Source organism: Camelus dromedarius, chromosome 3 (assembly GCF_036321535.1).
Source record: "Camelus dromedarius isolate mCamDro1 chromosome 3, mCamDro1.pat, whole genome shotgun sequence".
Classification (NCBI taxonomy): domain Eukaryota; kingdom Metazoa; phylum Chordata; class Mammalia; order Artiodactyla; family Camelidae; genus Camelus; species Camelus dromedarius.
This window is the reverse complement of record NC_087438.1, coordinates 36,917,831-36,945,188: the sequence shown is the minus strand read 5'-3', so window position 1 is coordinate 36,945,188 and position 27,358 is coordinate 36,917,831. Positions and strand designations below refer to the sequence as shown.

The 27,358-nt window shown below is 41.0% G+C and overlaps 1 protein-coding gene and 1 long non-coding RNA gene across 20 annotated transcripts in view; one reads left to right on the top strand and one right to left on the bottom strand.

The window, feature by feature from the left end:
• MAP3K1 (mitogen-activated protein kinase kinase kinase 1) overlaps nucleotides 1–23,542 on the bottom strand; it is a 66,559-nt gene extending 43,017 nt beyond the window's left edge. For 4 of the 5 annotated variants that reach the window (XR_010378345.1, XM_064480746.1, XM_064480749.1 and 1 more), the window contains exon 1: nucleotides 23,037–23,542. Coding sequence is in view for 4 of the 5 variants with exons in the window: in XM_064480746.1 (XP_064336816.1) it covers nucleotides 23,037–23,518 (482 nt within the window). In the remaining variant the exon portion in view is untranslated. Of the gene's footprint in view, nucleotides 1–21,939; nucleotides 22,401–23,036 lie in introns of those variants that run through there. The other variant, XM_064480754.1, reaches the window with a different exon arrangement.
• Nucleotides 23,543–23,631: 89 nt separating this feature from the next.
• The window catches only part of LOC105087134 (uncharacterized), a 99,252-nt gene continuing 95,525 nt past the window's right edge, over nucleotides 23,632–27,358 (top strand). For 4 of the 15 annotated variants that reach the window (XR_010378382.1, XR_010378371.1, XR_010378372.1 and 1 more), the window contains exons 1-2: nucleotides 23,636–23,939; nucleotides 26,730–26,805. This is a non-coding gene — a long non-coding RNA (uncharacterized LOC105087134). Of the gene's footprint in view, nucleotides 23,940–26,729; nucleotides 26,806–27,358 lie in introns of all 15 variants that reach the window. The other 11 variants (XR_010378369.1, XR_010378364.1, XR_010378352.1 and 8 more) reach the window with 6 other exon arrangements.

Sequence of the window (27,358 nt, the reverse complement as noted above, 5' to 3'; positions counted from 1 at the left end):
GATCCACAGGCCCTGTGAAAACTCAGGCTGGAAATGACTAAACTTGTAGACTCAGTACCCTCAACAGTCACTATCATAAAAGTAATTTAAATGTAATTACTAAAAAGGGGTGAGTATTATGTACAAGGAACTCTATCAAAGCTCTCTCAGAAAGATAAAACAACCCCCAGGAGGAACATTCAAGGAAGGAGAGACCACAAAACATAGAGTTTAAGGTTTTTGTTTTTTTATTTTTTTTTACACTGTAAACATTAACTTTTCTAGCCTTCTTTTTGTTTTTCATGAAAGAACTACAAATTTCTCTTCCTTAAAAGACACATAACCATTCTGCATATTTAAGTGTGATGAGTCAAAAAGATGTGAAGTATGCCAGAAATGAGAAATGAAGGCTGGTGGTGCTCTGGCCAAGTCTCAGCTCCAGTCGTGACAAGGTTCCAATCTGAATTCTAACTTCCCCAGCCCAGGGCTCTCTGCAGCCACACAGCATGCTTTTCCCATAATCTGCTTTCATAATTTCAGAGACGCTTAATCTGTGTCAAATCACAAAGGTGATGGTTTACTTTTTTTTTAAAAGGAGAAAAACTGGGATAGTGTAAACATTTAATGAGTCATTCTGAGTGCTAATTTGAAAACACAATTACTGTTAAAATATTTTTGCTTTTGTATTGTTAAAAATAATGTTCTCAGAGAATGCTTGCAATTCAGCCAATTAATACTCCTTATTTAAGTAACATGAGTCGATGTCACTGCAACTTATTTACTTACTTTTTTCATTTTACTTTTAAGATCTACTCTCTTAGACACAATTTACTCTTTAAACTGAAAAACAAAGACAAAAACAAAAAACCCAGTGACTCAACTTTGGTGAATTACATCTGGTGTTCAGGATATAAGCCTGACATATTTGGGTTAGACAACATAAACATTTTATATGGAATGAACTGTAACACCGTACACTATGTATTTTGTTTGTTTGTTTCTTACTTCAGGATTTTAATACACAGCATTATCCTTCAGTGGGCTGCACAATTAATCTGTCTAATCAGCAAGTATAAACCAACCTAGCATACAGTTCACCTCCTCTTACAGAAATTACTCTACTTACACAGTCTGCTAAACAAGTGGAAAAGCTGGAGACAATTGACGCCTAGCAACATATTAAGCCAAAACACCACAAATGTGCCAATTAACTGCAAATAATGGCTATGTGAAATTCTCAAATGAAATATTTTACTTCTGATACTGGTGTATTTGCTAGTGTTCTCGTTTTCAACCTTTCACAGAGAGGAACTACCAAAAAGTATCACATGGTTTACTGTGAAGTAGGTATCTGGATCTGCAGGATGACCTCAGGAATCTCCCCAAGTGACCTATGGCCAAGCTGTGACCAAACAATCTCTGTACTAATATCCCCAGTAGATCCTCAATCCCCTTCAGTTATTCCTTGGAATAATTTCTTCCTAACCATTTGCTCACCCATTCCTATTCCTATATATTCCATATATCCATCTTAAAACAAACAATAAACCTTTGGGCCAGTGAATACATTAAAATAATGGAAAGGTTTTGAAGCTTCCAAAGTGCTGAATCATGTTTACGTTTCAGTTTTATTTCGGTTTTATTTTAACTGGTTTTGGAGGCACAAGCTCCCTATAAGAATATTAGCCACCCTAGTTAATCCACTGAAAGATGGGACCAGGAGTGAATCTAACTTCTTTGTTTACTGTCTGGCATAAACTACCTATTGGAGTTAACCATAGCACACAGTTGGAGAAACTAAGAATTCAAAGTGAGACAACATTCTAGGAATGGAATGGGAGGGAAGAAAAAATATCTTCATTCAGTAGGTGGCACTCTTTCCTTAAAAATGCAACTTAGGCAACTACTAATATCAAAGATGTCATCTGCCCTCTAATCACTTGAAAGAGAAGCCACAGGAATTCCGATATCCTGTCCCAAATATCATCTGAATCATTATTTTCTGTCTACCTAAATGTCTTCTCATTTCAATGGAATTCTGGAGGTGTTCATAAATATGCCAATTTCTTTTCACTGTAGCAAAAGGTACAATTTAGTAGAACCAATTGCATTTATTTTAAACTGGCAGGTTTTGACTTATAATTTAGCCTGGTATATATGCTTCAAAAGATATTCATCCTAACTATTTTCCAATTTTAATGAGTTATAAAATAATCTGAATGGAAATGGGACAAAGGACTGTACCTATAATATATAAATTATATTATTGTTTTATTCTTATTTTAAGACATAACAGCAACTCTTTTTTTCAAAAGCATGCATGTGAATATTCTTTGTAACGAGAAAAACTTTGACTCAACTTTGACTTCATTGTCATTCTGGCTGACACTTAACCTCAAACTTTTAAGTTGAAAAACAGAAACAAAGCAGACAATTAATAAAATGTGAGTTTATTAGTATACAAAGGGAGCAAAACATAAAAATAAAACTTGCCTGGTTTTCCTTAGCTATATCTCTTGGTCTCAATACCCTGTAGTTCCTACCTTTTCACTCAAGTTCCAGGGTCACCCTTTCCTTGGAGAAACTATCCCAGATGCAGCCTTGGCCTTCCGCATTGCTCATGGCCCCTCTAACTCAGTCAGGCGTGAGGAAAGGTCTTCCTCTGCCCTAACTCAGCAAATAGCACTCTGTTATAATGGCTTCTTACTTATCTGTCTCCCACATTTGACTGAGATCCTTGAGGGCAAAAGTGGGTCTTAACTTTATGTTCCCTGCCCTAGCAGAAAATCTGGCATATGGCAGATACTAAATAAACATGCAATGAAAAAAAGGAACAGACTGATCTTTCCCCTCGGGCTGTGTTTTACTTGAGAACAAGGCCTGTGTCTTACTCATCCACCACTTTACAGCGGTGACTCTTAATGCTTGGTACCTGTACATGGCAGGTTGTGAGGAAGCAACACCTTTCCAATATGAGTCTCCAGACCAGAAAGATCTCTAAGATGTAAATAAGCTTCGCTAAGGCCCTTATATAAACCAAGTCTCCACCATTAGTTCTAAGGGCACTGCAGAAAGAGAGAGGAGCTGGGAATACCAGTAAGATTACCAGTAAAAGTGACAGATTTCATCCCCAGTAAAACATTAAGAGATGGTCAGTAAGAGAAGCCCCAAACTATGAGCCTAGACACATGTATTTCAGTGAAAAAAAACACTATCCCATAACTTTGGAATTTGTCCGTGTCTTTAATTTTGTTAATGCCTATTGATTTTTCTGTAGCTAATAGAAAGAAAACATCCTGGAGAAAACCCCAAAAGATTTTGTGTCTGGGAGGGGAAAGGCAGAAGCCACAAGACTACATCCCACTAGGAAGCAACCTGAGTGGGAGAAAGGGAACTAGCTGAGGGGGGTCAGTGATTAGGGTGCCTCCAGGGAAGGGACAGCACTAAAACCCCAAATCCAAACTCCTCACACCTGGATTCTCCTAGTCTGGGGGAAACAGCTGGCAGGATGCATCTGAAACCACACCATAAGTATGAAAAATAGAGCATCTACTTTTAGAATGTAAATTTTATTTCAAGATTTGGGAGAGGGGTGCAGTGATAGTTCTGTGTTAAAAATACAAATATGACTAAAAGGTAAAATTCAGATAATTAAGGTAAACTCTGAGACTAGGGACTTGAATCAATTTTGTTCAGTGTTCCCAGGAGGACAGGCTGCAGAGCAGGCTCCTCATCCTTTCTCTTCAACAGAAGTTTGCTGAATGGATGACCAGAACATAATTTATCTATGGCACAACCACTAGCCACACATAAGTAATAAGTCACCCTCTACTTGAAGCAGAGATAAACTGCATTAACTGCCAAGTATCAGCAATATCTCCACCAAGGAAGTCTATCAGTTATGCAAGATAATGAACAATATTTATAGGGCTATTTCTAAATATGCCCTAAATTATTTTTCTAAAAAGAAATCATTTAAAAATATTGATGTTTTATTATTACCAAGAAAGTATTCTTGGATCACCTCCCCTGGTTTATCACCGCACCACGCCTTCAACATCAAAATCTGACTGGCTACCAGTCAGGTATGCTCACACCCAAGTTAACACGGAACCTGGACAGTATTTCTATGCAGTAACGACAACTGACAATTAGGAAGAGGGTAGAGAGATGCAAGAGCCACCAGAAGGCTTGGACAGAAAGCAATCTTCTGAACACATGGACCAGGAAGGTCACTTTAGTGTTCAGGCCATCCTAAGGGAAGGCCACAAAACATGAAAAAATGTGCAAGTAGAAACCATGAAATGGGTTCCAAGAACACTTACAACCACATTTTTGTGAAACCGTAATGCCTATGAGAACAGGGATTTCTGTCTGTTTCATCACTGCTGTATTCCTAGTGCCTGGCATGTAGCCAGTTCTTTATAAATTTCTTGAGTGTGTGACTATTTTGTTATACCATGAGCAATAATAATTTAAACACAGAAAACTCCTACCAACATCTTCTATAACCACGGCAAACTTTCAATCACAGGCTGGCTTCCTAGTCACTATGTGGTCAAGTACCTTCCAAGCTCCCTCCTTGAGAAATGTCAGTATTTCTGAAAACCACACCCAGTAAAACTCAGGTTTTAACAACTGACCTTGCCTCCTCTCTTTGCTCCATCTCTTCAGCCTAATGAGTATTCTTCTATCTTCTTGCCTTAAAACAAAACCCAACCAACCTAACCCCCAAACACTTCTTTACCTTTGCAAATCCTTGGGCTTCCTGCCTCTCTTCACCTCCATCCTCCTCCAGCTTCTCAAGAGGAGTCATGCTTCCTCACCACCCTGTCATCCCTTAAGGAAGCACAGTGGCTCCAACGTCCCATCATTCCACTGAAACTGCTGGTCTTGAGACAGTCCCTGCTGCTCTTGGTCCTGCCCAGTGGGATAGCTACTGCTGACCATTTTCTTCTTGGGTAAAATTCTCTCCTCTACCTCTTGGGTGTCATCTGCCCTGCAGGTTCCTCTCTGCTCTCTTCCAGGAAATCCTGGCACTCCTCAGAGGGAGGAATCTGAGCTAGAATTCCCCACCCTGTTTTCAGAGGTATGAATATGAGCCTGGGCCTACCTATCAAGGAATTAAAATTGCCTATTCATTCCTCATCCTTGGCAATTGACTGAGCAACCCAAGATTCAACTGAGCAAAGCTGTCATTAGAGAGAAACACTAAGGAACCATGAAACCTGAATCCCAGAGGTGGAATCACTATCTATTGATATAAAACTAAACATAGTTTACTTTCTGCAAGTTGTTTTCTTAAAAGCTGTATATAATTATAATACACATAATAAAATCATTTTCAGGAGTCTGACACTGAATCATTCTGGATTTTTTTTTGAGGGGAGTCAACTCAACATTTTTATTAAGAGGTCTTTCTTACAAGTACAACAGTGTTTCTTTCTTCATCTTTTTCCTTCATTGCCTACCCTAAAAGGACAATCAGCAGGCAGCATTTATGAAGATGTCCTCATATCCAGTATATACAAGAATGCTGTCAAATCCAGGTAGAACCTACAGGTTATCCCTCAGTTTTCTCCAAGAGCGTCTCTTGAAACTAGTTACCAGTAATCAATAACTCACTAGAGAACACAACTGAATTATCTTGTTACTCCCCCAGCTCTTATCTGGGGATCAGCTCCTAGCACAGTAGTGTACACACAGTATGTCAGTAAACATTACTGAGTTTGAAGAGACAGTATAAGTTTCCATAAGCAGCACATATATAAGATTTCTGGGACAGCAAACACATTACTATTATTATTTAAGAAAACAAAATAATGGAATATTAGAGACATAGTTAAGGGCACAGATATTTATCTTGTCTTAAAGGAGATTTCAGTTTTACCTGAGTGACCTTTCTATAGTTAAACTCAAAGATAATCTCCTTTGTTGGAAAGGCATAGGGTCAGGGAGATTACTGAATTCCCTCAGAGCCAGTAAGCTCTTGTAATTATTAAAGAAGATGCCTGCTGAACACAAATAGAGATCCCATACTTGATAAGCAGGCATTCATTAACTTATATTACTAGCAGAGAACAAACATCAGTAAGAGAACAAACGAACTGAAGTTCATTTAGGCATAACTTCATATTGGATGCTGGCCCTAGAAATTAGTATCTTTACTCAAGTTAGTAAATAGGCACAACCAACAATCAAAAAACACCAACTGAAAGAATGCTGAAGTCTGAATTTAGCTTTAATTTAAAACCACTGGTAATGAAAACCACTAGCTATTTTTTTCATGACCCATTTATAAACAGCTCTAATAGCTATGTTTAGATGTAAGAAGTTTCAAAATGCCTGAGGTACCTGAGGCAGCTACCTCAGAGCATGCACTAGGACGCTCAGGTGTGAGCCCAGGAAAAGGGGAAGAGGAGGGAGTATGTGTAGACATAGAGCAGAGAGCATCAGGAGTTCTGTTTTGTTTTAATTGAAGCACAGTCGATTTACAAGTGTTGTGTTAGTCTCTGGTATACAGCATAGTGATTCAGTTATACACATACGTGTATGTTCTTTTTTGTATTCTTTTTCACTGTAAGTTACTACAAGATGTTGACTATAGTTCCCTGTGCTGTACAGTAGGATCTTTTTATCTACTTTATACACAGTAGTTAGTATCTGCAAATTCCAAACTCCCAATTTATCCCTCCTCTCCCCCCGACCGCCTCTTACTACTTCACTTGGCTGGAGAGGCCCCCTAACTTTTCTGAGGTATTCCCACCAACTGTAAAATGAGAATGATGCCTATGCCACAGGGCGATAGCTCCCCAAGTGTTAGCAATGACCACCTCTATTGCACATGCACTCAAAGCACATCTCCCATTGTGGGCAAAGGTCTGCGCATTAAAGAAATTCAACCGTATCTGCACCCTGAACCTCTGTTCTTTTCTGACAGAGTAAACACACTGAAGCCTAATTTTGTGTTTACAACTGGTCTTATTTTATAGGAACTTCACATAACAATGAAAAATGTGAAAATGTTTCACTTATGTTTCCTGCATATTTTGGAAGATCTAAACATAATCTTAAAAATCATCACCAGGTATGATTTTTACTTCAATAAAAGCCAAAAGAAGGAAACGAATAAGATGATGAAATCTGTGCTCTGATGTAACTCAAACCTATCTCCTGATTTAAAAAAATACAAAAATATGCATAAAAGAGTATCATAATGTTAAAGAGTACAGTCTTGGCATCGAACTGCCAAGGTTCACACCCAGGCTTCACCTCCCAGTAGTTGCCAAGTTACCTGACCTCTCAGGATCTCTGTTTTCTCATCTGTAAAATGGGAATAAAAACTGCACTTATGTCACAAGGATAGTACAAGGGTCACCCAATAGTACGGGGTCAGGAGTCACCCAATAGTATGAAGACAGGAAGTTAGCCTGGAGTAAAAAGTATGCAGGTAATCTGACGTGTAAAGAAGATTTGATCACAAATACAAACGCTATCAGTGTTCAAGAAATAATTTATAAAATGAAATTTATTTTTAATAAAGAACACAGAAATACAGGAAAAAGTGTGACTGCACTGGCTCTATAGGAACCTTACTATAGCACAGAATTCTGTGTAAGTTGCTCACCAAAGATCCTGTAAAGACAGGTTCCAGCACAACCTGCCAGTATGGAATGAAAAGTCAGTACTAAGCAAGACTTCTGTGTGTGTATGTGTGTGTGTAGGCATTTGGGGAGGTAGCATGTGTATGTGTAGGGGGCTGGGGGCATAAGAAACAGAGACAGAACTCAGAAAAAACAATTTCATCTTGGCTCAGTGTATGGCCAACCATATTCTCTACTTAGATAAGAAATTTCTACTAATTTGTCTTTAGTAATTAAAATACATTCAGTATTTTGGGGAACCTTTAACAAGAATAAAGCATTATATTACATAATGTAATTCTGAACACATTTCTTTTGCAAGGTGTTGTATTTAGAGATAAGCTGACTTCAGACTCTACTGGTTTTCTATGTTATCACCAAAACTTGGCCCAGGAAATGAGGGAGAAGAGAAATCAAGAAGTTCTTGAGTATAAACCTTTCTCTTTGATGCAAAAACTGCCTTTTGAATGTAAGCCCAATAAGGGAAGGCTTTGTTCTCATATGTTTTGGGCACTATTTAAAACTCTCGTAGCAAATCCTCTTGCAGTGGAGGGAATGACTATCCACCTATGAAACTGCAGGATGATTTCAGTTTTCATTGTGCAAATGATGGTCTAGCTACCTTATTTATTCATGACCAAACCTGTAGCCAGTTATCATAATCAGTCACAATAGGCTAGAAGAATGGTGCTAAGACAACCAAGACTCAGAAGGACTTTGCTTTCTTATCACAGCCTTGTCTGGAAATCATGTGTTGTTAGCATGCAGTAAGTGCTCCCAATACCTGAATAACTGATCCCAACAATCAGAAATGGAGAACTGCATGGGTTTTGACGGAAGCAGGAAGGGTCAAATATCCTTCACTACTAGGAATCTAAGACAAACAGTAATTACTGCTAGATGTCCATGTGCTCAGCAATGAATTATGAGCAGCTCAGTTCTATGTATGCAAATAGTGAGGGCAAGAGAGTTCTCTGTGAGTATGCTTCCAACTGGTGTAACCACAATGATTAAATCAGTTTAAAAGTTCTATTCCAAAATGACTTGAAAGTCAGATTTTCTAGAATTTGAGCCCCAAGTGATTGGATTAAAAAGAAACAAAAGATTCATAGTGAGATTCATACTTTTCAGTAATTGCCAACTCTGTACAAATTATGTAAAAAGAACCCCCTAAATAGAATCAAGTCTAAATTTTCACAACTAGGAAGCAATACAACTAAGTGTCACTGAAAAATGCATTTTAAAAAGTTTCAGTTAAAAAAAAAAGTATGTATACATATGTATATTTATAAAAAGGTCTTTATAAACATAGGAAAAAGTCAAAGGATTGTTTTGCTCATTAGAGGTTATCCCTAGGGAATGTCTCTTCCTTATACAATTAAAGTTGGGGGAGAAAAAGACAGTTCTTAACAGCAGTAAAGTTACCAAAAATTAGACTTAAAGTTATTTTCAAAACTGTGCTCTAAGCATATTTGCTAAACACAAACATGCAAATGACCTTGCCCTAATTTATTTTCTCCACTTTGCAAAATACTGTTCTCCCAGCATAGTGACATGCTTTTAGAAGATTAAATATTTTCTCATCATTTAATGTCAGTTAACAAATATGATTTCTCTTTTCTGAGCCTTCATTCCTTTTCATTTGTATTTCTCTCTATACCTGGTACCCATGTTTAAAATTCCAGGAGTTTATAAGTTCAAAAAAATAATTGTTTCAATAATTAGAACTAAATTTAGCCATAAGAAATAGTTTTCATATGAAATTTTTGGAATTTAATCTGCCAGAGCTTGCAAGGAACCAAAAGATTATGTAAGCCAACCTCTTCTTTTCATAGATGAGACCTAGGAGACCAGTCTTAGGTCCTCACAAAGTCATGAGAACCCTGATCTTCTATTGATGACATGCTTTCTCCCACATCAGGTAATTCTGAATGCTGCATTTTCCATTATTCTCAAAAATAATTTCAAAATAATAAGGAAAAATATATGGCTCTCAAGATGATGTATAATCTATACAAACTGCGTCTGCTGAACCAATGGTAACTAGTAAGGTAACTGTGAGTCTCTTTACTTCATCCTCATCTGTACAGTCCAAGGGTTAAGGAGCAAATCTTCACAGTTACTTGCAGTGATGTTATTGACAGTTAATGTTTACTGAGTGCTTCATTAACTTGTCTAATCCCCACCACTCACCCCATTTTCAAGATGAGAAAGTTGAAGTTCAGAGAAGTTAAGTGACTCCCTCAGAGTCCAATGGTGGTAAGTGACTAAAAGGTCTGATTTCTTGAGCCCAGCTCCTTATCACTACCTTGCACTGCCTCTGAAATGTAATCGCGTAGTTCCAAAACCACATTCAGGAACAGAATGGCTGGGATTCATTTGCCTGAGAACATTTCCCAATCTGTGAGCCTCTGAAACCCTGGGGAACTGTTGAGAGTGCAAGAGCCACAGCTCCCAGACTGTGGCCTGACTGTCCTGCACCAGCTCCCATGTGACTCCTCCTTGGGCCTCCTGACCCACTTCCTAGCGCAGTGCAGTTACCTGTCAAACTACAAAGGCTTTTTATTTTGCCCTGAGCAGGGTGATCTAAGGATTGCCAAGGGGAGCAACAAGGAGGAGAGGGCTCTGCATGGTTCTCTGGCCAGAGCCAGGAATTCTGTCCCCTGGCTTGGCTGCTGAGCCCTGTCTACACCCTGCTCTTGGTCCAGACAGAGCTACCTGAACTACTCACAGTCCTCCACATCAGCACACAAGCCTCCCGCAGACTTTTGGGCCTGTGTGTGTTCTCCACACACCCCTGCCCCCATCCCCAGGCCACAAAACCTCCCTGCAAGTCTCTTTCACCTGTTTAACCCTTCTGTGGTCTTCAGGACCTGGTGGACCTCCCATTTCCCAGAAAACCCTCCCTACTCACCTCTATTCCCAGCTGACTGAGGCCAGTACCACCCTTGTCATCAGGTAGACTGTTACCTCCTTCAGCTCTTTCATGGGCTTCATCCCTGCTGGTCCCCCAGCACCTTGGTGCCTGGCTCACAGCAGTCACTCCAAGAGTGTTCTTGAAGGCATGACTCTGCCCTTGTCAGGAGTAACGACAGCACTGACAATGGGCACTCACCCTGGCATGTTTACTACCCTGCCCTTTCATTTTTCTAGAAAGAACACCCACAGACCAGACAAAAAGATTCGGAATGACCCCACATCAGATGTGCTTGTTTTCCTACAACCCATCAGCTCCTGTGGAGACCAGGCAGCTGATACAAACCTTGTGATGGACGTGTCCAGGCCGTGACCAGCTCTGTGCTTAAAGCACTTGAGCATGTTTGTTCTCCGACTTGAGATGGTCTTGGATTATTCTGGATGACAGCAATACAGTCACCACCCGCCAACCCTGCCATAGCCACAGGACACTGATTCCAGGACCCCTTGAAGATAACAAAATCTGCAGCTGCTCAAGCCCTTATACTGTAAAACTGTGCGGTACGGTTCCTCTGGGTTCCCAAGAGCTCTGCAACCACAGACACTGAGGGCAGACTGCAAGCTGCCTGGCACCAAAATGTCGTCCTGCAACTGCACCTCTGAAATTTTAACACATACCAACAGAGAAATCTGACTCACTTTGCAATAATGTATAACTTTTCATATACACTTGTTCAGTAAGGCATGACTGCATATGCGGTTACAAAGGAAAAACTAAAGAGGTTTAAAAGTGGCAAATCTAACTTAGGAACTTTAAATCAAAGAGTTCAGCAGAATTTACAATATAGTACTGACTTCTGGAAATAGCCACATTTATGTTTAGTAGAATATCAATAATTCTTCATTGCAAAGGGACTAAAACATATTTTTAAAAAATCTCACAGAAGCGACAAAATGATTATTCCAGACATAAGAAACAACATTTAGCACATTGAGAAAAAAGAAGGGCAAACTGGGGAAACAAAAACGAGACCTTGGTACTGAATGGCTGGAGCAGGGTGTTCTGGAAGGCGAGCTGAGAGGGGAGCAGAGCCCATTATCAGGAGCTTCTGAGCTACAGTAAGGAGTCTGGACTTTATTGTGAGGATGAAGAAAAGGTTTCATGGACAGAAGTGTCAAGATCGGCTCTGCATTGTAGAAGACTCGCTCTAACTGCGGTGTAGAGAAAAGACCAAGGAGGACACGTCCGAAGGCGGGAGGCTGGTTAGGAAGAAGACCTGCAAGAACTGGGATGAGGTGACAGGTGTGACCCTGGGTTAGCAGTTGTGGGGGTGGATTCCAAGGCTAGCGGACAACTGGCAACAAGAGAACTGGAGACTGAGTGGATGCTGAGGATGAGAAAGCCAGAGGAGGAAGAGCATACCAATTAGGGAGATGGTGGCAGGGATTACCAATGGCACCTCAAAGGACCAGGAGATGTGAAGGGGAGGATGGAGAAGCTGAGAAGGTCAGGGATTCAGTTTGGACACGTGATGTCTGCAGTACCTGGCAGAGCTGTACCTCCTGGAGAAACTATCCCAGACTATCCCAGAGACAGTTGGATGCAGGGTTCTGTCATTGAAGCCGAGACATTTAGGCACCAAAATATTAATAAGAATAATTCAGCAAAGATACAGCTAATAATCTTCCAATATATCTTATTTTCTTTAGTAAATGACTTTCTTTTAGAATCTTTGTACAAAACTTGAAATGTAGTTATTTAGGAATTTAGACACTTGTTGCAAGAATAAGATCTGAAATAAATGAATTCGGGAACTTTCAAATATTTGAAAATTTAGTATGTGATAAAGCAGATACTTTTCATCAATAAACAGTGCTGGGACACCTAGTCAATCATTTGGAGAAAATAAAGTTAGGGCCCTATGTCACCCTTAAACTTCTGATGGATCAGAGACTAAAGTATTTTTTTAAAACCTATAAAAATATCATTAGAAAAGGCTGGTTAATTTTTATAATCTTGCAGTAGGGAAGAATAATAGCTATTACCTATACAGTGTTCACCATGCACTGTTTTAAGAAGTGTTCAAACACTGTCCTCACAACAACTCTGAAGTAGTACCTTTATTTTACAGTTGAAGAAACTCAAGTGCAAAGAAGTTAAGTAACATCCCAGGTACACTGCTTGATAGTAGTGAAACTCTGACTAGTACTCGGGCATCTGCACTACACAGCACTCCCTCCCTAGAGGGCCAGTCTGTAAGACCTGAACACAGGAATAATAAAACAAAGAACTGAAATTTGAAGACATATTTAAAGCTTCTTTATGAAAAATACTATAACTGAAATTCATAAGTCATAACACAAAAGTGGAGGAAAACAATTCCAATAATGTGAGAGCTAATATTCTAATATATAAAGCATGCTTAAAAATCAGTAAGAAAAACAATTCTCTCTCATGTGTGAAAGGAAATGCACAAAAGAAGCTTGGAATTTTTAATAAACACAACTTGTAATATGATGCTAAAAAGCTAAGAAATGCAAATTAAAATAATAAATCATCTTTCATCCACCACATTAGCAAAAATGTAAGTCTAATAACATCCAGCGTTGGCAAGAATGTGGGGCAATGCACACTAGCATGTACTGTGAGGTAAATGTACACTAGCACAATGTTTTACAAAGCAATTTGGCTATATGATAAAATTTAAAAATATGCATATCCTTTGACTCAGCAGTTTCACTTCTGAATATTTACTTAACAAAGCCAAATGCACAGACGTATGAAAATGTATATACAATGGTAGTAACTGCAGCTTAATGTAACAACCAAAAAGCAAACAATATAAATGTCTAGAAACAGGAAACTGGTTAATGAGACGGCCGAATAATGCGATAGGATGCAGTTATTAAAAATGGCAGCTCTACGTTCATCATTAAGGTAACTAAGAAAATACTATTAAGAAAAAAGCAAACTGTACAGCAGTCTATGTAATACGGTCCTTTGTTAAATGATAAATACATAAATATTTAAAAAATTGTTGTTTCTTTCAAAAGGATTGTCTAATTATTTTATTAATGAAGTTTAATTCTACAAATTCTGAATCCCAGAAAAATCATAAGGACTTGTATAGGTGCCAGTGTACCACAATAACTGAAACATTTTCAAAATTCAAAATAAATTTAGATTAAAACACTAAAACTTTTTTCAAGAATACTAATATCTACATTAATATGTCACATCTTTTTTACAATCCAAGGTTCAGCGAAAAACAATTACCCATGAAGAATTTAAGAATACCAACTGAAATCCAGAAAATCCAATTAATTATTTTGAAAGAGAAAAAAGAAGAAATGTGAAACATCTGTGTCAAAACACTCAACATCTTAGAGCATGTAAACATTAAAAATACTTTCACAAGTAGCCATTTTATTAAACTGAAAACCTTGCAGTAATTAAATAATTTGGTCAATGGTACAAAGCTGGAGATTACTGTCTGACTCCTCAGTCTAGCCAGGAAAAGGGTGGTACATGGTGGTGGTGGTAGTGGTGGTGATTAACTATTAAGCATTTTTTTTTAAGTGCAAGGTATAAAACAACACAGGCCAACAAATAAAGAAGAAAGATTTTCCCACACAGCCAATCCACAAGACGTTTCTAATGAGCAGCATGTGATTTTATATAATTCTAAAGAATGCTTCATTTATTCAGCATCATCAAAGCTACAGGACCACCTCTTCCAGATAATTTAGATGTTTACCCCTCTGAGGATTGAAATACTTTCTACAACTATCATGGATAGAATCTTCCTTAACACATTAGAAGCTTTCTAACTTAGTTCACTGAGTAGATGGAAACATGATAACCTTACAATAACAAGCCACAGTCGTCACCACATAAAGAACAAAACCAATCAGATAAACTTGATCACTCTCATTTTACAGGTAAGGAAACTGATGCTCAAAAAGCAATGTTGGAAAGTGCTGTGATTTTATAAATTTATTATCTTAGAGGCTATCCAGGCATGTGGAACTGAACGTTCCAACACCAGGTGGCCCCCAATTGCAATGTTTCATGTCCTCTTCTATCTTCCTCTCTCCTCCCTTCTCTGTCAGGTCTCTACCTATATTCTGCCTTCAGGGAACTATTCTCTTGCTCACACTGCTAGTCCTTCTAATTGGCTGCTTTCAACTGCTGAGTATTAGGGGCACCGAATGGAAAAGACTGCAAAAATAATAATTTAAATAAATGTCAGCGAATCCTGAATGAGTACCCTTGGAACTCCTCTAAGTGTAAAACCAAAGAACTTCAAAGCGCAGATTTTGTTACAGGCCCTTTGACAGCTAAGAGCCTTTTTCTCTTACTTCTTAGTGCTAAACCATGTTCTAGATAAGGGAGGCTGCCAGGTATAGTTACCACCAGTAAACTTTAAAATGTTCTGTTACCAGGGTTCCTGGCTCCTGAAATCTCATATAGTACTTGCCTAGCAAATCTTTTCTTTAAATGTGAACTATTTATCCCAAGTTGAATTATTATCAATAACACAAATTAATATATTTTGGATACCCTAAAAATGGTATCCTAAGTTTGGATCACATTCTGAGAACTTGAAAAAAGGAATCATTAAATTAATGCATAATACCTTCATGTGTATATTTACTCATACAGAAGCGCACACGCACACTCAACTTCCTAGTAACAGCTGAAGAAATACACACACACAGCAGACACTTCTCCCTGTGGCAGATCATCACGCAATAGAGCTATTTCTTCTGTACCACATTAAGCTGTCCTCCTTCACCTGAGGTACCTGGTGTGTCTAATAGTCCAGATACCTCCCAATGAATCTATCGCAAACTGACGATGTGGAAACGTCAACCATCTAGGCTTTTGCCATCTAACCCCATCGCAGCTAGGTCCTAGACTAACTACATCTGACCAGGCAAAAAACAGATGACCCACTAGGTTGAACTTGCCATGTCATTATTACCCTCACCTATTTATACAACAAACATTTCCAGAGTGTCTACTCTCTGTGCCAGGTACTTGCTAGGTGCTGGGTCCCTACCCAATCACAGGCTCTGCGCACTCAGGTCTTATAGTTTCCTTGGGAAGGCAGCTAGTCACCAAATAAGATAAATGTAAAATCTCAACACTGACAGTAGGAGCACGGTGCTACAAAGCCAGTCTGGGAAATCAGGGAAAGAAGGCTTCCCTGAGGAAGAAGCATCAGTGAGCAAAGATCTCAACACTGAGTGACTCAGGACTGGGGAAAGTGCTCCCGGCAGAGGGAGCATGCCGTGCCGCCAAGGCCCTAGGGCAGGAGGTGGTGTGCTGAGTCTGAGGAAATGAAAGAAGGCAATCCTGCAGAACATGGGCGAGTGTGATCTGAGATGGGCCTGGAGAGGCAGGCAGGGGCCAGGCCAGGGAGGGGCTCCACAGGACATGTTAAGGATTCTGTGGTCTTGATCCAAACGGAAAGCATTTGAAAATTTAAAAAATCAATTTACTTTTTTGAGGGAAAATTGTTATAATCAGATTTACATTTAAAAATGATCACTCTGGCCACATAATATGGAGAACAGATTGGAACAAAGAAACTAGGAGACAGGGAGCAAGTTAGAAGGCTACTACATTAGTCCAAATGAGAGATCATGGAACCCTGGACTAGGGATGTGATAACAGGTCAAATCACCAGCCTCTGATGATGAACTGAGTAAGTCCTAGGTTCTGCTTCTGCCATTTCATGAGCAGGGAACTTGTTAGTAAGACAAGGTCTAGGAAAAATCCTGTTTGGTTTTAGATATCAAAGTATGGATGTGTCATGTAGACAGTTAGGTGTGGTGTTTAGGAAAGGTCATGGCTAGGAAAATAAACTCTGCAATAATTTGTGAATGGCCAACGATTGATCTAAAGGCATTAATGACGGGGGAGGGGGTGGTGGTGGAGGAGACAGAATGACAGAAGGCCTAGGCCTGAGGATATTCTAATAATTAACATTCAAGAGGATGATGAGGAGCCATCAAGGAAGGGTCACCAGGGTGAAGAAGAAAATCAGGACGGCTCACCTATCAGCCCAGATAACTAGACACTCAAATGCCAGAAACTCAATTTTCTCAGTATTTGACAGTGTACACATGGCTCCAATTACTTTGTAACTACACAGTTATTAAATTAATTATTGTAAAGTTTACATTATATAAAATTGATCAAAATTAACCACTACTTGCTAAATACCACTACTGCTACTAAACATCAAGCAATGCACAAAAACTCTTAGCAGTTCCTGCCTTCAAAACTTGCCTTAAGTTAGACTATGATTAAAATCCCATCACAGTAAGTGGTAAATTATGAGTTAGTGTATCTTCCAATACATTTATTTAACAATAACCATTTTGGGAAAATTAATTCATCCTAACACTCATGGGCACCCAATATTCATGGGTGCCTGACACTAGTCTAGGTGCTAGACAATGACATAAAGAATAAACAGTTCTTTGTTAGCAATTGATATTTAGTACTCAGAATGCTGTAAGACCAGTTTGAGGATAGGTTGATACTATATCAGTTAAATGATTGTTCAGGCAATAAAGAAACATAATGATGTCTGTCTGTCAAGAGTATAACCTCCACCCACCACCCAGTATCTGCCCTCTCCTCACTCCACATACACTTATCATCATGCTTACATGTGATAAACTTAGTTAACACACTAACTACAGCCCCGTGTAAGCTCCAGGCACTTCCTCCAGTCATCAAGAGGTCCGAGGGTTTCATTAATAATTCCCAAGTGACAGACTGTACTTTCAGAAATACACGCTTGGTGGGTCTTAAGAACTTAACAGTTCTTGGCAGTCTACAACCACTCAATGTATTAAACCAAACTAACCAGACCAGTATTTCAAAGGCCTCAATCACTAACAGTACAGAACTTCTTTCCATACCAAACATACCTAAACCAACCAGGATATGCCATAGAGTAAATGAAGACCAGGATATCTTCTTGATTATCTTACACCCTAGAGCATATTTTACATCTCCCAATGTTGTTTTCTTAACTAGCTGAGTTGCTGTTACTAATAATAAAGACTAAATTTTAAAATCAGCCTTGGCAGACACTGAGTTTCTTGCTCCCATACCCCCATTTTAATGTTTTCTTTCAAAAAAGAAAAAAATCACACCTGAACCTGCAATTCTACATTATTTCTCTTAAAGAGTACAGGCAGAAATAGTTTGAAACTAATCTGTATCTAAATTCCTTTTTCCATTGCTGTGGAAATGGAAAAGCTACAGCATATATCTGTCCTAAGAAAAGGGAAAGAGACCAAAGGAAAGGAGCAAAAACTAGGAGACCAAATGTATAAGCAGAAAGCACAACAAAGCCACCACCCTTAACTGCTAACCTGGAAAGTCCATTAATCCCTCAGGAAGTTAAGGAGGCATGACTGTACTCACTGCAGGAATACAGTGTGGAATGTTGTGGGTGAGATTCAGAGCACTGATTTTTAATCTGGGTGCCCTTCCATATTCCCATCTCTCTTACAGCACTTAACATGGTATTGTGAAACATGTTCGTACTACAATCTGCCAACAGAAACAGAGGCTGTGCCCTGGTAATATTTTTCTCTATCACCCAGACCATCACCTTGCAGAGGTTCATAAATGTTGAATGACTGAAATCTGAGACAGTAACAAAGGGGCAGGGTCCAGCTATACTGGGATAGTTTCTCTCCATGTGTGATAATTAAGATGAATAAGTGATGCTGATTTCAGCTTCTCTATCTCCTTCCACTTATGATGTAAACAGCACAAATCAGGAAATCTAAGAAACACCCAGCACTAATCAATTGTTCTTCTTGCCTAACATAATGAGGTGATCTAAGTACAAGTCATTTATTCTCTTTGCTTAACATGATGAGGTGATCCAAGCAGTTTACCTGTATTACATGTACAAGGCCAGGTTACAGAAAGCTACGTACACATCAGATACACATACAGAAAGATACACACACACACACAGAAAGCTATATACCCATCAGGGGACAAACACTGGCAACAGCATTGGGTTTTGAGATCTCTCAATCTCTTATTGACTCCTGTAGAACAACTTCCTCCTTCAAAATCATCAATTAATCTGATTATTAATTTGAAAAAGAAAATGGAGGCAGCAGAGAATGGTGGAAAGAAAGGGAGACCGACTTGGGTTTGAATCCTAGCAAGTCTTCTGGTTGTGTGATCATGGGGCTTTAGCATCACACAAGAGTTTCCACCTCTTGAAAACAAATTACAATGCACTGGAAGGCTGCAGTGATGATGAAATGAAATAATACATATACAACTTGTCTGACACACAGAAAGCAAGAAAAGTGACGATATAAAAGGTATCTAAACATATCTATATGCTCAATGAACATGTTTTAGCCACAGTTAACATTCTCTTAGATTCTTGCAATAAGAACACTCAACTCGTCTCACTGCTTTGCAATGAACCATTTACTTTAATTCTGTTCCTGATGATTTCTTTCACATTTAAAAATGTTCTTAGATTATTTCTTAAAGACATCTTGGGTTGATTCCTAATACTGCACATTTCCTCACACTAGTCTTCTACCCATTTACAGTTTTAAGTAGGTGTAATTTTGGACTTAGGATATGAAAAGAGGCCAGGACTGAGGAAAACAACCAAGTCTAAGGAATATACTTGGTATGTTTGATACAGCAAAGCATCTAAGGTTATGAGGGCAATACAGCACAGCTCTTAGGCAGCCTCTGGAGACTATTACTTTTCGATGCCACGTTCTCCTGTTGCCTTCATAGAGAAGTAATCCTCAAGCCAAGAAAATGGAATACGAAATGCAAAAGTTGTGCCTTCTAACTCAGAGCACACCTAAACGCCCTATATTTTTCCTTAGGGGAATCCACTCCCCACTAACAGCCTTGCCGCCCCATCATTTCTTCTGGAATGCTCACAGCAACTGTCAAGGCTGATCAGCAGACAACCTAGGCAAGCTGTAGCTGGTTCTTCTGCTCTTGTTGAAAGCAAAGAACACTCCTTTCATTCCACATTTTGAAATCTTTAAGTTGGTAAGTCCGGTGACCATTTCTAAAACATGCAACATATGCTTGAGGTGCTACAGAATATGTAAAAGAATACCAATGAACAGGGCTACTTCCTGTTTTTTGTATCTAACAAAATGGAGTTATTATAGTGTATTGGAAATAATATATTAAGGAATGTTGGTTAACCAGTCACTCTTGCCAAAATCAGATATGAAAAGAAAACAAATGTTGGCAACAATTCTAGCTCTGATATTTCTCTTTCAGAATTATATTTAATAAGGTTAATCTTTGAAGAATGCATTAATTTTCTTACCTGTTTTAAAATAGAACTTGGAGACAATTCATAACAACAAAACTTACACATTCATGTAAAACTAACTTATGTAACTACCTCTATTGTTTTATAAAATCCCCAACTTAATTTTTTTTAATCTTATTTTGGGATAATAATGTTCCTATACCTCCTCTAGTAAAAAGTCATTAAATTATATTTTCAATCTAGTAGCTTCTAAAAGGAAGTGAAAGCTGAGGGCTATATGAGGTTATAAAAGCAGCCTATGAAATAGCTTTAGTTTTAAACAAAAACTAACATTAACAAGTACAGCATATCTTGTTCTTTCATGGGGCCAGCAAATTGATAGTTAGGTTTTTTTAAGTTACAAAAATAGGATGGAGTAATTATATCTACCAAACTCACAATAGCCTGTTCAATGGAGAGTAACACTGTAATTTCTCTTCAAAGACAGTAAATAGGAAGAAAAAGCCCCTAATTCTGTAATATAAGGAAAAATTCCAAGCCCTTGGGCGCCACTTACAGGCAAAAGACTTTCACTGATTTCAGTTATTACCCTGAAAAAGATGGACGGACTTAAAATCTTCTGTTTTTAATATGAGTATTATATATATAACTTATGCTACAAAAAATGTATTTTCAACAATTCCAATTTCTACATCCTAAGGTCAAAAACTTAAGGAAATTATGAAATTTAAAAAATCATCCATTTCTCTTTCAAAAATACAACAGGTCTTTAAATATGGAACTCCAGACTCCTACCAGTGAAAATAAAAAAATATTTCAAAACCTCAATGTTAGATTTTCCTCCTGAAAAGTAGGAATGTAACTACTGTCAAAAAAGTAAAACGTAAAGTTCAATTGAGATTTTATTAAACTGCATATAATCAAAGTGTTTATACCAATAAATTCAAATGAATTTCAACCCCACTGACAAGAAAATTGAAAAAAAAATCACTATTTCAAAAGGATAGGGAGTCAACATTTTACTATACATTTTACTATATTTTATTATAGTAAAACAAAGTATTATTTACAGTATTTTACATTCTATAAAAGGTTATGACATTTGGGGTGAAAAAACAGCATTCTGGCTAGTGAAATTCATTAAAAAATTATGCTGATTAACCCATTATTTCATACACTGTGCAATCATAATCCACCTCTTAAACAAAGAGGAGGGGAATCTAAATTATAAAATGCAAAACTTAAGCATGTATTACTCAGTCCCTGAATTCTATCTGCTCCCATCTTCGTCCTCTTATTTTGAGTGGAGACAACACTAAATGTCTATACATTAAATTTACAGGGATCCTTCTTTTACTGTAGTCTGCTCATTAAGATGACTAGAATGCTGACACTTGCTAAATTATTTGAGACGTATCCAAAAAAACTGGTTTCATGAGAATAGATGAAATTGATTTTTCAAATTTAGGGTTTAATATTTTTATCTAGAGCTCACTTGTAGCAACAACTGCATGCAAAATTTACTCTAGTCAAATTTGAATACAATGTGCACAGAAGCAGTAAAGTGTAGCGGAACTAACTCTTGTAAGACTAAGTTACATATACAAGTGCACACAGAAAACTATCACAGTCACAAATTTCCTTGCCTCTCAATATCGCTATGGCACAGTGCTGACCATATTTTTAGGATTTTTGTGGGAGGAGGGAAAGGGGCAACTTCCAAGTAATCAACGAACTATAGTTTTAAACAAATAAGTAATCAAGTTCCCCCAAAGGTGCCAAATCTCTTTAGATAATTAGCCAAAACCAATGATTCCTACTGTCAAATTCGTCTCACAAGGGAAACATGCATAAAGCAGTCCTTAAAGTTCTCAGAATAAGTCAGGAAACTCTAGAGAGCAACGGGTGACTATCACAAAAACATTTCCAACTCAAAATACCCCTTAAGCCTGTGCTTTGCATACACTAGTCAGATTTTTTTCAAAACAAGGATTACGGATGTCACACTTTAAAGAATTTCCTTAAACATAAAAATTTCCAATTGCCACAAAAGGGTCAGGCCAGGAACTGTTGGTCTGAGCTACCTTACAAATATCGTAATGCATGATGCAGCACAGGACTGTCTGAGCCGGAGCCCACGGCACTGAGTCCCCTGGAATCCGGCAGTCGGCCGCCCGCCCGCGCAGCTGCACGGAGCAGGAAGCACCGCACCCGCGCCGCCGTCCCCAACCACGCCGGAGAGGCTGCGGGGAGCAGTCCCCACCGCTTTGAAACTGAATGGCTGACACATCCGGTCCTGGCTCTTACACCACTCCGCCAAATGCAAACTTCAAAGGCCAAATTCAAACTCCAAACAGAAGTCACTCAAGTCTCAGTGGTGCAGTCCGCACTCCCAAGAACACTTGAAGCCCCATTGGGGGACGCAATCAGAAAACCCCATGTCCTAAAAGACCTCAAGCCCAGCGGGTTTGCAGCCCGTCAGCCCGCAAAGCTTTTGACAGACGTTACGGAGACATCCACCAGGAGCTCCCTGCGGCCAAGCTCCGGGAGCGCCGCCTTCGTCCCGGCCGGACTCCCAGTACCTGCCGAGCGGCTCTGCCTGTCACGGCCGCGGGGACCGCGCCGCTTTCTCCGCTGCCCTCCGGGCCCCCGCTCGGCCTCGGGCTCGGCTCTCCACCTACCCCGCCCCTTTTTTGACCACCGCCCGCCTGCAGGCTCTGGCCTCACCTCCGGTGCCCCCCGGGACTCTCGTCTGCGGTCGCCGCTGCCGCACTGCTCCCCGCCCCCTATCCCGGCCCGGAGGCAGCACCAGGGTTCTGCGCCGGGGCTCCTCAGAGAGCCCCGATTCTGGGAGCCCCACAAAGCCAGCCCGGGCCCCCACACCTTATCTCAACTGGTCCCCGCAGCGCGGCTTGCACGCCTGTCACATGTCTGCAAACAATAACAAACTCTCCGGCACGTCCCCGCCCCAGGCCCCCGTCCCGTCCCCCAGGCCAGGTCCGGGGCGCCGCCCGACGCCCATAGGGTTGAAGGGGGTGCCCAAGGGCTCGGGTTCAGGCGAGCAGCGCGCAGCCTCGCTGCGCAGATCCCCGGGACTACGTGCGCGGTGCCCAGGGTTCATTCATTGCCCTCACCCGCCCGCCTCTGAAGTCTCCACCGCGCCCCCAGCCGCGCTGCTCACCCGGCGAGGGCCGCCGCAGGAGGCGGCTCGGCGGCGGGCGTCCGCTTCTCCCCGGGCTCGGCCCCCGCGGGGCTCGGGGCGCCGCTGTCCGCTGCGGCCGCCGGTTCGGCAGGGTGGGCGCCGCCGCGGTTCGCGGCTCCGTGGGACGGCGGCACCGCCGCTGGCTGGAAACCGCTCCCGCCCGCCACCGCGTCCGCGGGCTCCGGCGACGGGGAAGTGGAAGAGGACGGCGGCGAGGCAGCGAGGAAAAGCGGCGGCTCCGGCAGCTGGTCCAGCTCCACACTCCGCACTTTGCGCAGCTGCCGCCGCCGCCAGTCCGCCCGCTCGCGGCCCCCGCTGCCCGCCTCCCGCAGCAGTCCGGCTGCTGCCGCGGGCCCGCTGCTCGCCTTGAGGGCCCCTCCGCCACCGCCCTTTTCGGGGCTTGCCGCCCCGGCGCCCGGGAATCCCGACGACGAGGCGCGATTCCCCGCCGCCGCCGCCATTTTCTCTCGCGGGCTGCATTCGGCCCCTGCGAGGGAGGGAGGGGGCGGGGAGAGTGCAGGGGGCGGGCGGACGGGCGGGCGCTGCGCCTCCAGCGTAGGGCCGCCTGCGCCAACTGCGTGAGCGCGGCCCTTCGGGCGCCTGGCCTGGACTGACGGGCGGGCGCTAGGGGTTCCGCCGCCGGGTATCGCGAGCGGCAGGTGGAGGGGGCGGAGCCGCGCGTCCGCCGGCGAGGTGGGCTCGGATGTGGCCGACGCGGGGCGCCTCGGGCTTAGCGCACCGCACCCGCCGCGCCGCCAGGTAGTCCCGGGCTGCACCGGCGGGAGGAGGAGCCTTGGCGGCGGCCGCGCCGCTTCCTCTCCGCTGCAATTGTGGCCCGGCTCGGCCGGCGCTCACCCAACGGGAGTTGCAGTTCGAACTTAGGTGTGTGGTGTGTGGTGGGTTGAAGGGACAGCAGGCGAGAGGGTTTGCAGTCTGTCTGTCATTTGCACAGCCCTTTGCAGTGGGCGTCGGGGAACCCGGGCGCGGACCAACCCCTCCAGTTCCCCCTCCTCGCGGGACGCGCAGGTGGCGCCCTGGGCTGTCGCCTGCTGCAAAGCGAAAGGAACCCAAGGTTCAGCAGGCGTGCTGCCGCGGACCAAAAAATAGTTTTTTTTAGAAAAGCCTTCCTCCTCTTTTGCCCCCGTACCCTCAACTCGTACTACAAATAAAACAAAAGTTTCCTGCAGTATCTTGTTCATAACCTGAAGTCACAGATTTGGGACCTCTCTCTCTCACACCCTACCCCGCCCCCGGCTTTAGAGAGAAGCGAGGGCTCGGGGAATCTCTGTAGATCTTTATTTTTGATTTCGCTGTCTTTGGGGAAAGCAGCGATATTCAGGACTACATAGCGCACGTTTGGGGAAGGAACCAGGAAGTGCTCGATATTGTCATCCTCTGCCAGGTTCTGGCCCTGCCCGAATCCTATGCCTCTAGCTGCACGTCCGTCTTCCCGGCAGGGCTGGGCCACCGTCTGGGTTCCCTCCGCCCCCACCCCTGCTGTGCCCGAGTGGCCTCTGTGTCGATGCGAACCCTTCCAGTCCCTGGGGGCGTGTGGCGATAAGGTGCTTTGGAATGGAAAAAGCACTATTTACATGTTAATAATTTATTTAGACCTTTCTTTAGGATTCAGTGTGGCGTTTATTTCTCCCGTTGCCTTCTTTTCCTCCACCCGGTTTGTCTGTGATGGGAAATCTCCCATAACCCGGGAACCGAGTCCCTAGATTTATTTTGTGAAACATGAATTAAGGCCAGAGAGTAGGGGGCGGAGAGGGAAGGTTCCTCAGGAAGAGGAAGGAGAGCTCTGTCTTGTCAGTATTCATATATTTAGACAAGTCTAAACTGTCTACGAAATAATTCCTTTGACTTCTTGGAAGTAAAATGAAAGCCGCCTTCCCGGTACAGATGTTAACTGAGGAGGGTGCTGATATCCGAGGGACTTTTAAAACGGGTTCAGGTTTCGTATTAGCTTAGTGTTTTGAATACTGCTGCAACATCTACCATAAGATACTTTTAGTTACAATCAATGGTACAAATTTTGAAACTTTAGATAAATCTGTTAAAATGTTAAGTCTACATTTAGGCTACAATTATACAGTCTTTTAAGGGTAGCCAAGTGTATCATCCAAAGCAAACTAGTTATTTCCCAGGTCTTCCCGTATGGCCACACCCACCAAACCCTACATTGGAAAGGATAAATCTTCCTCTTTCCTAGTCAGATCAGAAAACCTTTGAATTGGCACACACATACTTAGGTACCTGTAAATGAGAAGAGTAAGTAGATGCCACCTTCAGCCTTTCAAAATTATTCCAATTTTGATGTTTGGCCAGAGTAGCAAAGTAGAATGGGATTCCAGCAAAACATTTACTTTTGCCTCTTCATTTGTACACAGCGATGAAAATGGGACCAAGTGAGGGGTGTACCAAATTCAAACACTATTAACTAGTTCTCTGACCTCCTCCATCCATCACACCACCATGGAGAAATCTAAGTGCTGGTCTTTCACCTAGTTTTTGGTGCTTTGAGTCATCTGTTCCTTAACCTTTTTTGTAAATATCCGGGTTGTCACTGTGCATCTATACACTGACAAACCGATTTTTTTTTTGAAAAGAGAAAAATAATCAAAGGACATGCTTGACTGAAGAGTGTTCTTCCTCTGCCATATGTCAGTACAAAGTCTTCATTGAAGATAATTTAACCCATGGGATTGCTACCATAGTTTTTGCATTTTAAGACTCTAGCTCTGGTTTCGGTGCTGTTGCATTCTGCTTTATAATATTGCATAAAGACATATGTCAAATTGCCTAAATTTGATTTCTTTAATGACAGAAAGGAGACTTGCTTATCTTCAAAGGTTGCTTGTACACTGAAAATTCTAGTTACTATTTCTAAGCTCTTTATTTCTATCCTCTCAGATACAAATGTTCCCGTGATTTCATTTATACCAGGACAACTTTGGTAACCTTTACACCAGTGCTTTACAGACCACTGCTTCTACGTAGTGCTTCTGGGAACTGCCTAAGCCACACTTCAGTTCCTACATCACACTCATTTGGAGGATCCAATTTAATATTCCTCATCGTGCATAAATATCACTGCTATTAGAATGAACGGATTTAAAATGCACTGGCAGCAATATTTCAGCCTGTGCATCTTTCATCATATATTTATTAAATGCCTACTAAGCACATACAAGGAGTTTTCTTCTCTCGACATACTGGGTTTTTTCTTCCATATTTACAAAATTAAATAAAATGTTCCCATTTGCAAATATTTTTATTAGTGGGTATTTATCAGGCTAACTCTGGTAGAATTTCAGATCCATCAATGTGTGTGTGTTTTCATGCCTCTGTTTGTGAGATCTATGTCTTAGGTAGACATAGAGAGTCAGAAGGTAACCTTGAGAATAGAGTAAAAGCTGGTGTTCTATCAGGCTTGTAAATATTTATTATGGAATACTTGCAGGAGAGTTGGGGCTAGAAGTAGGTTTCCCATCTTCTTTTCAGACATCATACTTCCCAGGTGTTTCCAGATGTTCTAAGTCAGGAAATTTTTGTCATTCATGGGATAATTGGCCCTCTACAAGAACACTGTAGGTGACATTATAGTACAAAGTTTCTTAACCTACCTCCGTTTAGCTGACTCCTCCAATAACAGATACCTGTCATTCCCAGCGTGGTGTGCAGCATACAGAGGGATGCCACAGCATGATGATTGCCCATGACACCTGCACACTTCTGCTGCCATTGGGTGAGTTATGGACCCCAAGAGAATCCATTATATTTGGTCCAAACCTAATTACACCTATTGTAACTTTCCTTATGGAATTTAATTAAGTACTATTAAACTGATTATTAAATTAATAAAATATAAGTATGTATGTACAAAATGAAAGCTGTTCCAATGATAACTAAGTTAAATGCTTTGAAAGAATGAATGAAGGTGAGACACTGAAAAAAAGTCTCTACCAGATTAGTTGTATGATGATTGTGAAAGATGGGGCAAAAAGCATTCAAAAAAAATTCTGTAAGAACTTTGCATGTACTATCACTTCTCACTTAAATTGAAAGAAACTCAAAGTGAAAGTTGTAAACAATTACATATATGAGAACGATACATGGGGCTTTGAATAGTGGACCCATACTCAAAGGACCAAGACCCTAACAGCCAAATACTGGTCAAAAAACCCCAAACTATACAAAACAAAACCCTGCTATTTATGTTTTAAGCTAAAAGAAAATATTTTATGCCATATATATTTTATTTATTTATTTATTTTTATTTTTATTTTTATTTATGATTC